General features: G+C 56.3%; 1 protein-coding gene across 2 annotated transcripts in view; it reads left to right on the top strand.

Moving 5' to 3' along the window:
- Nucleotides 1-17,216, top strand: part of Cmip (c-Maf inducing protein) — a 190,752-nt gene that overhangs the window by 150,889 nt on the left and 22,647 nt on the right. For both annotated transcript variants that reach the window (XM_004625758.2, XM_023709149.1), the window contains exons 5-10: nt 3,015-3,056; nt 5,326-5,388; nt 8,587-8,667; nt 12,104-12,207; nt 13,505-13,609; nt 16,800-17,153. In XM_004625758.2, coding sequence (XP_004625815.1) covers nt 3,015-3,056; nt 5,326-5,388; nt 8,587-8,667; nt 12,104-12,207; nt 13,505-13,609; nt 16,800-17,153 — 749 coding nt within the window. The remainder of the gene's footprint in view (nt 1-3,014; nt 3,057-5,325; nt 5,389-8,586; nt 8,668-12,103; nt 12,208-13,504; nt 13,610-16,799; nt 17,154-17,216) is intronic.

Raw genomic sequence — 17,216 nt, 5'->3', positions numbered from 1 at the left:
CATGCTTCTGGGGCATGGCCCTGCCCGCTCCACATCACAGGTGGGGACACTCAGTGGCCACACAGAGTCTCTGTAGCTAGAAACCCTACCCAGGGGCTCCCTGGCTCTGTAATATGGAGACCACATCGCCCGGCACCCCAGCCCACCCAGCCACGATGGTGCCGCCTTAATTAGGCTCCTGGTCAGGACAGTGGCCAGGGCAGTAGGCGCCCTCTGTGGCCGGCCCCGTACAGTATCCTTTTCCCATCTCAACTGTGTTCCTGACAGCAGTGTGCCTGTGGCTTTCTCCTGCTCTTTGGACTGCAAAGCCAAGCTGTCACAGTCTGTGGCCCCTCACTGGGGATGTCGCTCAGTGGCACAGAACCTGCCTGGCAAGTGCGAGGTCACAGGCTAAATTCTCAATACCACGAAAAACAAAAAACAGAGTCAGTGGCTCCCTGAGTGCCAGGGAAAGGGGAGAGGACATCTAAAGACAGAAGATGGAAGACACTTCTGCGTGCTGTGTTCAGGGATATTTGTCCATCTTACCAAGAGCTGGGACCCCCCCCCACCTTTTACCAAGAGCTGGGACCCCCCCACCGCCCCCCGGCAGATGGACCAGGCATCCGTTCTGTAAGACTCACCGCCTCTCCAGGTGGCTCTGGTGTTTTGTGAGCGTATACTCGGTGACATCACACAGACAGGCCCTGGGATCTGCTGGGCTCTCCCAGTGGCCCTGCCAGACAGATGCTGAAGTATCCAGAGGAGTAAACCATACCTCCTGGAGGTCCAAGCTTACTCGGTGGTCCCTCAGTCCTGTGGGGAGCAGGAACCACCCAGGTAGCAGCTCCGGCTCTGGTATGTAGATGTTATGTCCACCCGGACAGGAGGCCTGGTCCTGCTGTGGCATGGGTTGTGTTGCCTGACCTCTCTGCCCAGATTTCAGCTGTAAACCAGGCCTGGGTGTCACAGAGTAGAGTCTCAGAGGCCCTGATACAACAGGACTCTGGCATGGAGACCTCTGAGCAGGGGTCATGTTCTCGGTGTCAGGGGAGTTGTTCTGATTCTGTCAGCAACTCAGAAGGAGGGGCCTGGGCTCTGTCTCGGTTCTCTGTCCTGAATTTCCTTTGAGGCCCCTTCTGAAGTGGCTTCAAGCTTTGCCAAAGCAAACTGAAGCCAGCAGGGTCCCCAGGACATGGGGGTGTGTGGGCACCTGCAGTTCTGAGGAGAAACCATCCATCTACCTGCAAAGCAGGGGCATCCCCAGCCCCTGGGCATCTCCTGAGTATGCTTAGTAGCCACCTAGCTTGGATTCCCAGCTGCCCCTATAAGTGCTTTCCACTGTCTGTCCATGGTGGGAAGTAACCCTTGTGGGGGAAAATTGCCCCCATCCATTGTCATCAAAGCCTTCCCAGCAGGGTATGTGGTTGCCAGGGAGGCCCGAAATGAGGATCGGCCCCAGGTGGTCCAGTGCCAGGCTCAGGGATTAGAAGTGAAGGCTCTGGAGTCAGGACAGATACCTGGAAGTTGAGTCCCAGCCCACCGCTATCCCCAGTGCCAGGTGGGTGGCTGCAGGCCTAGATAACTAGCCAGGCATCGGAGTTCTAGGAGAAGCTGTCAGCATGAGGCTCATCAGTGCCCAAAGTATGGTGAAGGCGACAGTCAGGAGGGAAGAGCGGAGCCACTTTCCCCCACCCTGGCTGAGGACGCTGGTATTTAACAGGCTGTCTGGGTTCCCTGACCCCCACAGGACGACACAAAGGCGTTAATATCTGGGAAACGTTGTTCTGTGTCTTCCTGGGCTCTCGGGCACAGTCAGCCCTGTCTTAGGTCATGGCTAGTCCTGGAGACACGCAGGGACACATGGTGCTCAGACCCTGGCCACCGCCCCCCATGAAAGCAGATCCATGGCTCATGAGCTGTCCTCCCGCCTTAGCTGGCATCCCAGGTGGGCACAGGGACAGCCTTCCTGCCATGGCCGTCTGACTAGGAGTCGCTTTCCTAGCAGCAGCATCACCGCCCAAGTGGATGCACTGACTGGAACCCACCACACAGCTCGCAGGGAGGGGCGAAACGCTGCTGTGGCTGTTCCCACTGGGTCCTGTTTATTAAGGGTTTATCCTTTCCCTGGGTCACCCTCTCACAGGGTAGCAGCAAAAAGTGCCAATTGTATTAACAGAGGTCTCAGATTGGGTTGAGGGGAACCCCTAAAATTTCAGCAAATTTAATCCATTCAACCTTTTTTTTTTTGCAAGTAAATTACTGGAATTTCAATTTATCAAAAATATCTGCACTGTCTTATGGGATGTCAGGGCTCCTTAGGAACCTAGTTTAAGAGCCACCGAAAGAATTCACACATATGGCTGGAGAGATATAGCTCAGCGGCATTAGCAGGTGCCTGGCAAGGGCAAAGTCCTGAGTTCAGTTCCTCGTACCAAAAGGGAAAAAAAAGAATTCACACATCCACCTGAAAGACCCTCTAGCACTGCGTTGAGGCTCACAGAGGGGCAGTTTCTTAACCTGTGAGGTCGGAGCCCACTTCTGGCACCTGGGCAGGGTCTCTTGAGGCCGTGTCCTCTCAGCAGCCTAATGATGGCAGTGTCTGGCGTCCATCTCCCGAGGCAGAAACTGAGTGTCACTCAGGCAAAACTCCTCGAAGGTCCCAGGGGTTGTGACACATAGACAAGGAGCTGAGTTCTCCCAGACTCCCCACTTCCCAACCTGCTGTGGGGGTGATCCATTCTCTGGAATTAAGAAAAACAGTAGCACACATCCATAATACCAGGACTCTGGACATGCCAAGGCCGGAGAGTCCCGAATTTGAATGCCACCTAAATAGCTGGATGCTGTCTCAAAATTTTACAGATTTCTAAAGGACTGGGAATATAGCTCAGTGCAAAGACCCTGCGCCTGACCACAAGCACCATGTAAAAAAGAGAAAAAAAATAACAGTGTGGGCCCAGCTCTGTGGGCCCTTGAAATTCAGACACACACTTTCCTAATGTTTTCCTCTTCTTTTCTCCCCCACCACTTAGAACACCAACCTGACCACCCAGGAGCATGAGAACATCATCGTGGTAAGTCCCTCGAGGCCCTGTTCAGGGAGTGGCCCTTCCTTCCCCCCGGCCAGGCTGCCTTGCTGTTTGGCTAAGGTGCCCCCTGGCTGCAGGGAGCTTACTGTTCTTGGGCTCGGTGGGGCCTCGCTAGTTCCTTCCTGCCCCCACCCAGTGTTCTTCGGGGCACTGGCCCACCCTGTTCTGAGTGCCTCTAGGTCATTTCCATTTGCCAGTGGCTCCTGCATAACCCACAGTTGAGAACCGGGGTTGAATCCCTCCTGTGTGAAGTGAGATGAGGTTTTCTGGGGTTCATCAGTGAGGTGCACACCTGGGAGGGAACTATGTTCTCCAGAGATTTTAAACTATGACATGTGGCCCCTGGTGGGGAGAAGGAAGCAGTGGAATGGCACCCACAGTGTGTAAGCCCTGCGCTGTGCGCTGGAACTCACAGAGGCCCGAGACACATGTGGGAAGACAGATGTGAGTGCTGAAACCCAGAGACATGTGGTGCAGCCTGGAAGCATAGACTCACCCGGGAAAGGGGCCAGAAGGCTTCCCTGAGGCAGTGACTTTAGAACTGGGCTTTAAAGGATCAACAGGAGCTTGCCAGATGGAAAAACATGGGAAGGGCATCCTAAAAAGAGGACACAGAATAGGTGAGGGGACAGAGACGGAAAGCAGCGTTGGGTATTCTGAAGTTCAGCTGGAGTGTAAGCACAAGAAGTAGGCGTCTGGGAGAGAGCACTAGAGTTGGAAGGAGAGGCGGAGCTCCGTGTGCCCAGAGGAAGCCTGGAGCAGGTGGGCCAGGAGGTCCTGCCCCTGCAGCCTGTGAGCAGGCCTGTGGCCCCTCCTCGCTCCGTGATCTTTTCTTGGCAAGCCTAGCTGGGTACCGAGTGGCCAGCAGGCAGTGAGCCCCAGGCCTGCGAGTGAGTACAGCAGGGCAGTGCCCCCCCAGGGGCTGGCACATAGTGGGTACTCGAGGGGGCTGCTGAAGTCCTGTGACCACCAGTGCCTCCCCTTGCTGACCTCAGCGCCCAGTGGCCCCCACCCCTGCGGCTGGTGTCAGCTCGCGTAGCAGAGTTCAAACCTGGCTTCGAGCTTGGGTGATGAACAGGAGAGCTTGGAGTCACCCCTCTGCTCGTGGGGACTCACTTCCAGGGCCCCTCAGGGTGACAAAACCCGCAGTGCTCAGGACCCTCTATAAAAGGCTGCGGCACTGACACCTACCCGTGCTCTCTGTGCACTTTGAATCTCTAGGGCCCTCCTGGTGTCCAGCGGTGTGAGCAGCACACAGGTGCTGTGTCACTTGAGGCGCGGTGGGGAGAAGTCTCTGTGTTCTGTTCCCCAGACTTTTTGCCTTGATTGGTTGAGTCCCGGGTGGGCAGCCTTGGCCTCAGCTGGGTCTTTCATGCCACAAGGGTTGCAGGAGTCCGTGAACGCAGTTAGAAGCAAGAGGCTCCTGGTGGCACTTCCTTTCCCCCGTGTCCCGAGCAAGGAGAACGTTATTTCTGTCCAGTCGGGCGGGGAAGGCTCTTGAGGAAGTGGGCCCCAGGAGCAGTGAAAACCCTGCTTTGGTAGGAAAGGACACATGTCTCGGGACAGTTTGGATTGTCACTTGGGGTGGGGGGTCCCAGCCTGTAGTTGTCCCCATTAACGATGCTGTCCATTCCCTGCAGTGCCCAGGACAGGCCACCATGGAGGGCCATTGCAGTGGGGACTGAGGTGCGCAGCTCTCCCGGGGCCCTTCTGTGACCCCTGTGGTGACTGCCAGGAGCAGCAAGGGTCCCGGGAGGTGAAACCTGCTCTGGGGTCACACTACCAGCGAGTGCCAAAAAGAGAGTCTGCCCCTTCAGGACTCTGCTGCCAGGCTGGGTGTCATCACTTGGTGTTTGCTGGGGACAGATTCCAGGGCCCCATAGACACCGAAATCTGAGCGTGCTCAGGCTCCTTACATAAAGCAGGATATGTGGTGTGATATTTACATCCTGTGACATCCTTCTAGTCAGGGGCTGTGACTCTGTTGGGGACAAGGACAGCTGCCAGCAAGTCATGAAACCCCTACGTTGGGGGGTGGAGCACTGTGATCAATTCTTAGCAGGAGCCCAGGTTAGAAAACGAGCTTTTTCTGCCCACAGGATGGCAGGAGACCATGTTCACTGTCAGCTTCTTCTGTGGTCACCCTGGGCCCTGTCCTGTCACTGGCCAGCTGTCCCCTGCAGCCTGCCTGTCCCTGTGACACACACACTGTGGCCCCACCGTGCACAACTGGTGTCTGTTCCTTGTCTTTCAGGCGATTGCTCCTTTGCTGGAGAACAACCATCCACCACCAGATCTCTGCGAATTCTTCTGCAAGGTATGGGATGCCGTGTGGGCGAAGTGCTGCCCATGGTGGGGTGGCTTTACCCAGTTCAGGGTCCCAAACACAGGAAGAGGGCATGCGGGTGTCACATATATGTGGAAGGGCATGTGGGGTCACAGGGGTCTGGGGGGCATCAGCCTGTCTTTGGAATGGCTTCTGGCCGTCTGGGGAGGCCGTTTGAGCCGATTGCCTGGGTTCTTGACGTCAGGGCTGGGCTATTCTTAGCCGAGGCTCCTCCAGCACCAGCTGGCCCACAGTGGGGGCCCGGCCTCGGGGCTTTCCCTGAACTGGGGAAGCTGGCAGCGGATGCCAGGTTAGCTTGCGGGAGCTGCAGATCGGGGCATCTGCTCCCTCCCGGAACCTGGGTGCCAGCCCTCCAACCAGATTCACTTGGCACTTGCCGGCCACACACGTAGACGCTGGTTATCCCTTGTTCCTCAGGCCCATGTTGGTGGCCTAGGACCCATCCTGGACACAAACCAGTTTGCATTTTATGTAATAATTCCATGTTCTAGGAAAGACACCCAGGCTGGGGCTGCTGCCACCCAGCCCCATCTCCCTCACTTCCCTGTCCCCTTCCCATTTTGGCTCTCCAGCACATGAGTGTGGGGTCCCCACCCCCTCCCTATTACAGGCTGTGCTTTGGGAGATGCAGTGTCAGGAGCTGGGAGCTTAGATAGGGAGACAGGGCCGTGCTGTCCCCTCCAGCCCCGCCTGTCCATCAAAGGTGTCCTCAGCCACACACACCTGCTTGCCTGAGTGCCTAGGGTACATGTCAGGCCCAAATACCCTTCCCCTTCCCAGTGCAGGTATGCACAGCGTGTACCCTCTCTCTGGTCTGCATGGAACACACCCACGACGTGTGTGTGTGTACGCACAGATCTTGGCTCTGAGGGCGCATCTGAGGCACTGTGTCACCACCACTCAGTGTGTCAGACCCTCCCGGGGTGGAGTCCCACAGTGCAGGGTCACCTTGGGGTCCCCCTGTGATGATCTGTCTGGTTTAATCCAGATGTGCCCACCCATGCTATCCTCTCCAGATGTAGTTTCTCCCAGACCTCACGGTTTTCAAACATCTGTTCGTCAACTGTGTCCATCTGCTGAGAGTCAGCCTTCCTGGGGCTGCTGGCAGCATGGTTTGAGAAAGGGTGAACTGGGAGAAACTGACCTGGTGTTTTCTGCCTTTGGGGCTCAAGGGGCCACCATTGGACCACGAGCCTGGGGCTGTTTCTGCCTTGGGGTTGCACCCCAGGATAGGACTGGAGTGGGACCAAGCTTGGCCTGGCCTCCAGGCCTCCTCTGGACCTGCCAGGTAGCTGCTGCCAGCTGCCCAAACCTGGGGCCTAGGATCTGAGGAATGTTTGCTCATCGCAGTCCCCCAGAAAAGCCCTAGGTCCCCCACCCCAGGCTCACAGTGCTGATCAGGGTTTGCCGTCTCAGCACCTCCAGGGGCCACATGGCTAGAAAAGGGCCAGGGCCTGCCAGTTGGACAGCATGGTGCTAATAAGGAAAACTGGGCTGAGTCCCAGCATGGCCCCCATTTCGCTACCTGATGGTTAAATCAACGGAGAAGCCTGAGGATTTCCAGAGCCCTAGCCTTGGTTGTTCTCAGACCTGGCTTCCTAGGCCCGTGCTAAAACTAGACTCTGCAAGTCTTGCGAGAAGTTAAGAATCATGTCAGGATGGACTCCTGTTTGGGTCATTTTTATAACTCAAAAAATGAAGGCGAGGGGAGGCTGTGAGCTTCTTGGTTTTCACTTAGATGAATTAAAACAAATCTACGCACAGGTGTTTATAGTCATAAATTCCAGAACTTGAAAGCAACCCAGACATCCTTCAGTAGGTGAGTGAATGAATGAGCCCGGTGCTTCCACATGGCACATCTGAGCCTTGAAATGAGCCTCTCAGGCCATGGAGAGACTGGGAGGAGCCTCAGATACATGACCAAGAGAAAGAAAGCGAACAGCTGCACACTCTGCAGTTCCAGCCATGGGCCTAGCATTCCTAACCCCAAATCCGAAATATTCCCAGAGCCAAACTTTTAAGTGCTGACATGACATCCTGAGTGCAAAGCTGTATACCTGATGGGTCACCGTCAGACACAGGCTTGCTACCAGGGATGGTGGTGCACACCTGTAACTCCAGCACCCTCGGAGGCTGAGGCAGGAGGATCACAAGCTGGGGTCCAGCCCAGGGAACTTGGTGACTGAAGAAGATCCTGTTTCAAAATAAGAAATAAAAGGGCCAAGGATGTAGCTCAGTGCAGAGACCCATCGTTCACCTCCAGAGCCGATACAACAGAAAACTTACTTTTAAGAAACATAGACACGGGGCTGGGGAGGTGGCTCCGTAGAATAAGCACTTGCCTGGCAAGCACAAGGGCCTGAGTTCAATCCCCGGTTCTGCCAAAAACAAACAAACAAACAAACAAAAGACATGTGAAATTCCTGCAGGCTGTGTGTAAAATATTAAAATAGTATGTGAAATTCCTGCAGGCTGTGTGTAAAAGTATATGAAATGTAAATGAACCTCATACTTAGACTAAAGTCCCCTCCCCCTAGGTACCTCCTTGTGCATGTGTACAAACATTCCTAAAATGAAAAGCACCCAGAACACTTGGGTCCTTTGCATTCCTTATGCAGGATATGAGACCCGGATGTGACATGCTGGCAAAGGTGGGACCATAGCACCAGCATGGGGTCAGTTGCATCAGGCGTGGGAGGGGCAGGTGAAGGCAGAGCACCTACGCTGCATGCCACAGGGCCATGCTGTCCCCTCCAGCCCTGCCTGTCCATCGAGGGTGTCCTCAGCCACACACACCTGCTCGCCTGTGGTGGGGACTTGTCCTTGTCACTGGTGCAGGCCCAAGGAATGGGCGTCACCAAGGTAACTCAGGCAAGCTGTGGGCTACGGGTGATGGCCACCCCAGTACACCTTTGCCCCTGTCATGAATGGGGTGGCTGGGTGGCTTTGGGGACAGAGTGCACACAGGACACCTCTCCATCTTCCTCTCAGTTCTGCTGAGAACCTGAAACTGCTCTTAAATTATAAAGCCCCGTTTAAAATAAGCTCTGCAGCCATGTTCAGCAAGGGAAGCGGGCTGCCCGCTGGGCTCGCGTCCCAGCCTGCCGGAAGCGGTCGGCTGCGGGCAGGATGCCGATGCTCACACTGACCGAGCCCCTCTGCCCACAGCACTGCAGGGAGCGGCCCCGGTCCATGGTGGTCATCGAGGTGTTCACACCCGTGGTCCAGAGAATCCTCAAGCATAACATGGTGAGTGCCCAACTCCACTTCGCACGTCCACTCAGCCTTTTGGTTTCCTGCAGATTGGGGGACAGGGTTGGGTCCAGCGGATTCTGGATGAGGAGCTGAGTCTTTGTGCAGCCTGCGTCTCTGTGGCTGTATTTTTTTCCATTAAGGCGACTGGAATGATCTTCACACCATAGTTAGAGTAGCAGAATGCTGTGACCAGGGGAGACGGGTGTTTCTAGCATTGTGCTGCACCCTTCAGGTCCCCGGGCTGGGCTGTGCACAGGGTCTTTTTCCAAAGGGCCTGGGTGGGAGGGAGAAGGGCAGCCTCGGGGCACAGTGGTACACCTCTGTAATCCCAGCACTCATAGGCTGAGGCAGGAAGGTGGGAGGTTTGAGCCCACCCTGGGCAACTTAGCAATGTGATAAGACTCTGTTTCAAAAAAAGAATCTCAAAGGTACAAAGATGTAGTTCAGGGCAAAGGCCTTGAGTTCAGTCCCAGAACTGAAAAGGAAAAAAAAATTACTTTCCTGGTAGAGAAACTTGACAGACATGACCCCAGCTGGTGATGCCAGCAGGGATGAGTCGTGTTCACAGAGTGGGCCTCAATATGAGTTGAGTGGTGCTTTGCCCTGCGGGGTCTCCCTGGGTCCCCCTCCATCCCTAGAGCCCCAGGCTCACAGTGAGCAAATCGCTGCCCGGAGGCTAGTGGAGGGACAGTCTACAGAATACCTCCAGAACTGCCCCAGCCACCGAAGGCAAGGAAAGCCTGAGAAATGGAAGCAGCCTAAGGTGGCGACAGGACAACCAGAGTTCATGACACAGGCACCTCGATTCCGTCCCCAGACAGGGAAGGGACGCAAGGAACGCAGTGGAAGTCTCAATAAAGGATGGCGTTAATTCATCTTTATCCATGGAAATGCAGACAGAATTCAGTTGTGCTGTCACCTGTGTGGCCCTTTGGTTTTGTCCTATTATTCCAGTGACAGCGGCAAATACTGTTTTCTCCATACTACACGTGGGGAACCAGGCTTCATCAGTAAGGTCCAGTGCCTGGCTCCAGGCCCCAGGAGGGGGACCCAGGGAGACCCCGCCGGGCCCTGGAGCCAGGCACTGGAATAAGAACAGGCAGAGTGCAGAGGGCTCAGTGAGCGCGTGATGTCGGCAGCCTCGCGACAGTGTGCACCTTGGAGGAGTCTGGGACCCAGAACAGCTGGCTGGGAACTAGGGTCTGAGGGGCAGCTGGACGCAGACCCCTGAGGCCAGACCCATCCGCCCTCTTTGGTCCAGGCTTGCAGCCCTTCCCTCCCTCATCCATGGCAGACATCACTAATCGATGGGCGCACTCTTCCTGCGGATTAGAGACAGCTTTCCCTCCCCATGCCTTGTTCCAGGCAGCCACTGCCCAATGAATCACACTGGTCCTGGAATGAGTCCTTTTCACTATTCTGTACCCTGCACAATCCTAGGCTGTAATGGAATTGTTGCTTATCTCTGAGATCTTCTTGGATTTGAGATAAGTGTGTTTGTTTTCTGGATACAAGACAGGGACAGTCTGTGTAGTTCTTTCTCCAGGATAGCAGGAAGCCTCCCCGGAGGTGGGAGGGGTTCTTCCATCACTGCTGTGCCAATAGAAGGGAGGAAAGAGCTTCCGCTAACGACTTCGAGGTCCCCCAGGATGCAGTGGGCCGTGAGATCAGGTCCTTTGCAAGTCCAGAGCAAAGGTTCTAAGGTTCCTCTCGCAAAGCAGGCCTTTAGCCAGCCAGAGACAGAGCCACACACGTGGGGCCAGCGTGGCGCCTGCTTGGGCGAGCCCCTTCTGCATGTTCTGTGTAGTCCTGTTTCCTGAGGATTCCTGGGGAACATCTGATATCAGGGAGAAACAGGCAGCATCCTGGGGCTCTCAGACCCCAGCTGCAGCTTCTCCCTGGAGTTCGGTGACTTTCACAGCCTCAGTGTTCTCCACCTGAGTCAGACAGCTGCAGGGCAGACCCAGAGTTAATAGCTGGGCCTGGACTCAGGCTGAGGCCTCCACCCTTCAGGGGCCCTGGTGTGTGGGGGTGCCAGGTGGCTGTGAATTTGTGATCCTCCCGCCTCAGCTTCCTGGCATGCTGGGTTTATAGGATGGGCCACTACACTGGGCTGGGCTTGAGTTTTGTTTTTTTTTTTTTTTGGTGCGGGGAATCAGGTCTGGGGCCCAGCCTAGGTTAGGCGGCTGCCCACCACTGATCTGCACCCAGCTTGGGCCGCGTTGTCCCTGGATTCCACAGAGAAGGGAACAAGATGACCTGGAGACACCAGGCTCCCTCCACTGCCTTGCTGGCGAACCCAGACATCTTTCCACCGGGTCTGGCAGACTGTGTCCTGCCTCACCCTTCCTGACTGCCCCGCCCAGCACCTCCCCACCCATCTGGACCTTAGGCGAGGTGGCGCTTTGTCTCCAAGGATCTGAGTCGCGGCAGAAGCCCCACCCACACTGTTCCCCACCCTACTGGTGGCTACCAGGGGGACCTGTCTCCAGTCTCATCTGTCACAAAGCTGGAGCAGAGGGTCCTTTTGACCCGGGCAGTGCCCCTGAGTGAAGCCTCAGCCATCACAGATGGCAAGCAGCCCCTCCTCCCCCTGCAAATGGCACTGTCATCCGCCACCGTCACCTCTATACCCTCACGTGCCCAGAGTGCACATTGCCCTTGCCAGGCCATCAGCACATGCATAACTCCTCCATGCTGTCGCCCGTGCCTCCGTCCACGCTCCCATGTACAGCCTTTGCTGATCATCTCTGTCCTTCTGTGTCCCATGTACCTTTTTTTTTTTTTTTTTGATACAGGGTCTCACTGTGTGGGTCAAGCTGGCCATAAACTCACCATGTAGCCCGGGCTGGCCTCAAACTTATTCGAGATCCTCCTGCCTCAGCCTCCTGAGTGCTGGGATTGCAGGTGTGCACTGCCCAACCGTGTAACTGTGGAGAGTGGCTTTTCCTCCAGCCTGAAGCACACCGTCACAGGCACTCCCGTACTTCAGTCCTGGAGCCCAGAGGGGCTGGGATTGCCTAGCCAGGGGCCAGCCCCAGGAAGCTGAACAGGCACATCCCTTCCCAGCAAGAGGGGCCTGGCTTGGGAGCCACACCCTCACCTATCACTCAGGAGGAGGGGTGTGGTAGCTTAGAGACATGGGGAGCTGAGTGGGTCCAGCGCTTTCTTGGCCTCTTCTGTGTCCCACAAGTGGAGTCCCACCTTGGGGACCAGCTGAGAGAGGCCCAGCTTCCAGGGCCGTCAGGGGCTCTGAGGGGCTCTGAGGTGGGGCCTGGGAGAGGCCTGAGTGTGACCTCATTGCCAGACCGCCAGGGTCATAGTTGGGCAGCAGGGCTGTGGCAGTGAGACGTGCAGCCCGGTTCCTGTCGTCCCCACTGCCACACTCCTGCATGGTGGCTCTGTCCTCAACTCCCCCTCCCCCCCACAGGACTTTGGGAAGTGCCCGCGGCTGAGGCTGTTCACCCAGGAGTACATTCTCGCCTTGAACGAGCTCAATGCGGGCATGGAGGTGGTGAAGAAATTCATTCAGAGGTGGGTCACGCAAGTCCCTTGTCCCCATACAGCTGTGCCACCTGCTGTGTGGCACACTACAAGGCCCCCGTCCCCTCTGCATACACCACTGGCTCCTCCCACCATGCAGGGCCCAGGCTGAGCCCTTGCTTACTCTGTGCCATTGAGCCAGTCACTGAGCCTCTCTGAACTGCTTCCTGGGATATGGGCCAGGGCACTGCAGCTGGACAGGATGCTGAGGGAGCAAGCCTCGCTCCCCAGTGCAGCCCGCTTTCAGCTCCCCAGAAAGGTTAATGGTCCTGAGTAACATCAGCATCTCCTCAGTCCCTCAACCCCATGCTGTGGCTGCTAGGTGTTGGGGAAGGGGTCCACACTGGTGGCCCCCAGGGTTGACACCAGGACTCGAGCATCATCCTCCCAAACTGGGCCATGAGGCAGCCAAAAACTCTTGTTCTTCCTCGCTTCTAGTGTTTGGGACTTGTTAACACTGATTTTTTATCTTTTAATCTTTGGCCTGTGTCTCAGTTTCCCCATCTATAAAATGAGGCTCCTGGTCCCCTCGCTTCATCTAGCTAGTTTGAGAATCCGGTGAGATGCTAAGCTTGGTGCAGGAGTGGTGTACAGGTTCACTGTCCTTGGTGCTAAACTCTTCTTGCTTTTTAAGAAAATCTAAGTCACCTGGTCAGACCAGTTCTGTGGATTTCTGAAAAAACACCTGAATCCCACCCAGCAAGGCCTTGGATCTGCAGTCTGTGGATGCGTTTCTGTAGCCTTGGTGACTTCAGGGTCTCCAGGCTTGGTTTGTAGCCTTTTGTCAAGCTAGAGTGTCTTAGTGACAGTCAGGGTTTCCCAGAAAGGTTTCAAGTGTCATCCCAAGCCCAGAACAGCCTGTTCCACGGATAGGAGACTGCAGCAGATGAACACAGCTGGCACGGTGAGGACTCTGTGACCACCCCAGACCCCACGCTTCAATGAGCTTATATGACCATAATAAACAGCATCATGGACAATTACTCCAGAAGCCCCCTCCCAGCAGCCAGCCACTGTGTGCTGAGGTTTTCCAAGGACTAGAGCCTCATTGTCACTGTTGAAGAGGACACTAATTCCCTGTGTTGTGGCCTGGGACACTGGGGCGGTATCTCAGTAGCTTGCTGGGCTGCGCAGCTGGGCCCCTGCCACCTGCACTGGGGCAGCCTGGGGCCATGGCCCAGTAGCACCGGGTACACGAAGCTCCCCAGGCCCCTTGGGCTGTACTGCAGAGGTGGGTGCCTTTGGACCCTCCAAGTGCAGCCTCTCACCGCCTTCTGCTCTTTTCCAGCATGCATGGCCCCACAGGGCACTGCCCCCACCCTCGGGTCCTGCCCAACCTGGTAGCTGTGTGCCTGGCTGCCATCTACTCCTGCTATGAAGAGTTTATCAACAGGTCAGTCACTGCCACTGCTGGGAGGGCACAGGTGGAGACGAGTCAGCAAGAACCTCCAGGCTGGGGAGGTAGAGTAGCTGCTGCCAGTGCCCTGCCAGGGACACTGTGTACAAAGCAGGCACCAAGTCAGCACCCGTGGCTGCGTGGTGCCTGGGCCTTGGGAACTGGTGCAGCAGCTGGATATGTGTGCGTGAGCATGCGAGAGGTAAGCTCTGCACTTCGAGGCAGCGAGTTGAGAGTGCTGTTGTTGGACAGGTGTAGTGCAGATGTACTTGCAAAGTATGCACACATGTGCATGTGTGTGTTGTGTATGTGGGCACCAGGGCTGGCCTCGAGGCTGGCCCTGCAGCCTCCCACATGGGAGCGCAGAACTCTGTGTGGTCTGACGCCTGCCCTTGCAGAGGGGGTAGTGGCTGTAGAAAAAAGAAAGGAAGGATGCTGGCTCCGCCCCCTGCCACTCTGATTTAAGTGGATGGCCCTAGCATTTCTTGATCCTTCATTGCTTTGTTTCTTTGTACTCCTATGGCCAGAGTTGAGAGCTCCTGTCCTAGTGGGAGGTCAGGAAGATGTATTCACCAGCTTCTCAGCTGTGATAAAATGGCCCACATCAGCAGTTTAAAGGAGGAAATGTGTGTTTTGGTTCACAGTCGCAGAGGTGCAGTCCCTAGTCCCTTGGGCTACAGTGAGACAGGACGTCCTGGTGGTGACCAGGTGGTGAGCAGAACTGTAGACAGCAAGGGTGATGACATTCTAAGAGACTTGCTCCTCCTTCCTGTTATGTCCCTCAAGCCCCACCCCATTGGATGGTGCTGCCAACATCCGGGGAAAGTCTCCTCACCCAGTTTGCCATCCCACATACCAGTCGTCTCTGGAAACACCACAGACACACCCAGAAGCATGCTTTACTGATTCCCTAGGTGGCTCCCAATCCAATCAAATTGATACTCAAAATTAACCATCCCAGAAGGGTCCTTTAGGGAGGAGGTGACATTTAAACTGACATCTCCTACTGTGGTCCAGACAGAGGGAACCTTGCCTGCAAAAAAGAAATGGAGTTACCAGCGCTTACTATCCTTTTTCCAGCTGAAAGCTTCAGAACCACCCAGACTGCTGCTTTCAAACGCAGGCTCCTGGGACGTGGGCCTGGGCACCTGCATCCTTCAGTTGTGTAGCTGATTCTGCCGCACGCTGAGGGTGAAGGCACGGCAGGAATTGGTGTGAACACCTTGAGTTTGGGCCTGGGCTGCTTCAGTGCAGAATTTCTGTTCTGAGAACGTTACGGGCTCACGGAGGATTTGGAGTTGGGGAGGGACCAGCTGCAATTTCAGTTCCTGGCTCCTTGGGCAGCTGCTGGGTGGAGGATGGGCTGGTGGGGTTAGTGTGGCCGTAGGGGAGAGTACCCAGGCCCATGCCTGGGGCCCAGCTGATGCCACCAGTCCCTCTGAGCCATCACCCCGGCAGCCTGATGCTGCCAAGATGTTTCCTGGACTCAGCTCCCGTGCCCATTGGTCAGTTCCTCCTGATAGAGCCGTGCTGTCCTGCGGCCGTCCACAGGGCTCTGGAGGGCACACGATGTACTCATAGGCAGCAGCACAGACAGCTTGACCCAGGTTAGCCTGGCTCTCTGGAAAATCACCAATCGGAGCCAAACAGCCTTGAAAATCCACTCCTAAATCCCAGCAAAGGCAAACATCGGGAAATGGAGTGTGGAGCATTCAGGAGCAAATTAAGTCCGAACCGAAGGAGAGACTCAGGTCGCCCTGCCCCCTACGGACCACACGCAGTTTTCCATCAACCATAAAATGCTTGGACGTTGGCCAGTGGGTTGAGTCCCACCCCCGCCCCCGCAAATTTTTAAATTGTATTTATTAAACACCCTTGGTGGGCTCCACTTGGCCCTGGCTCATGGCAGAGATGAGATAAATTCAGACGCTGCTATGTATTGGGTGCGAGTTCTGCACACAGACCTGGAGCTGCCATGCATAAGCTCTAGGCCAGCATGGGACCCAGGGTTCCCACGTGTGGCACATGTAGGACAGTCGTGGACCAGCAGCTGTTTCTAATCACACCATGATTCCCAGAGTCGTGGGGGCAGGGAGTGGCCACAGTCTAGCCACACACGTGGGAAGCTTGGCCATTGCTTGAGCCCAGGCTGCACCCAGCTCAGTGAACTTGGTTTTGCAGGTGTGCCCTGGGAGTCAGGTCCAGCCATGGTGCAGAGCTGTACATTAGCTCAGGAGCAGGGAGGGTGCCGGGGGCTGGAAGAAGAAATCAAGGGAGACTTCCTGAAGGAAGGGACCTGTACAGGGCTCTAGGGCATCTTGCAAGGTATCCTAGTGGGAGCAGCCTGGGCTTGCAGTCAGCATTCCGGTTTCAGATCTCTACTCCCTAGACCCATGAATGAGCCATTGACTGGGGGCCAGGCTCTTCCACCCTGGAAGCATCTCCTGCCCAAAGTGGTGGCTGGAGGCTATCCCTGGAAACACTGCTGACTCTCCCTGGCCAATAGGATGGACCTGCCTGGAGCGCACTCGGAGAGAGGAGGGTCTTGAACCAGGGCAAGACTCAGACAAGTCCTGCAGGAAAGAGGCCCCATGTCATGGTTTTCCAAACAGATGTGACATTAATGATATCCTAGAGCTGTTGCCTCAGTTGACACCTAGTGACACCCAGGCAAGCGCTGTAGATACCGTTGGGCCAAGGTCCTCCCGGGGGGAGGGCGGGGTGAAGGAGAGCTTTCGGTCTGTAGGACCAGATGGGCATTGCTCTTTGGGGACTTTGGGTGGGGTCCCAGGTGAGGGTGGGAGTGCTCATCTGGCTGGTCGGGCAGCAGAGCCTGGGCCTGGGAAACACTGTGGAAATGAGGGGACAGCCAGATGCGGACGCACAGGTAGGGGCGTGGGGAGGCCAGGAGGAGGCCGGGGAGGCGCCGGGCAGTGAAGAGTCTGCCCTCTTCCATCCTGCAGATGGTCCTGAGCCCCTACAGCACGTCGAGTGGACACTCAGTTGGCGAGCCTCCCTTTCTTCCCTCCAGAGCACGGGTCCCAGAGTGACCCTTTGTCTCCATCGTCATGGTGGTGGGGGAGGACCGGGGGAGGTTAGGCACTCTGGTCCCCCATATCATGAGCCCACACAAAGCCATGGCTGTGGTTTAGTGGCCCTTCTAAAGCTCCTTCTCCTCCTTCCCCAGCCGTGACAACTCCCCGAGCCTGAAGGAGATCCGGAACGGCTGCCAGCAGCCATGCGACCGGAAGCCCACCTTACCTCTGCGCCTTCTGCACCCCAGCCCGGACCTGGTGTCTCAGGAAGCCACGCTGTCCGAGGCACGGCTCAAGTCAGTGGTTGTGGCCTCCAGTGAGATCCACGTGGAGGTGGAGCGCACCAGCACTGCCAAGCCAGCGCTGACGGCCAGCACGGGCAACGACAGTGAGCCCAACCTCATCGACTGCCTCATGGTCAGCCCGGCCTGCAGCACCATGAGCATCGAGCTGGGTCCACAGGCCGACCGCACACTGGGCTGCTACGTGGAGATCCTGAAGCTGCTGTGAGTGCCCTGTGTGTCCCTGGCAGGGGTCTCATGTGGGTGGGCAGGTTTGGGTGTGGCTGG

The sequence above is a fragment of the Octodon degus genome, unplaced genomic scaffold (genome assembly GCF_000260255.1).
Source record: "Octodon degus isolate 3935 unplaced genomic scaffold, OctDeg1.0 scaffold00011, whole genome shotgun sequence".
Taxonomy (NCBI): Eukaryota; Metazoa; Chordata; class Mammalia; order Rodentia; family Octodontidae; genus Octodon; species Octodon degus.
This window is presented reverse-complemented; position numbering and strand designations above follow the sequence as displayed.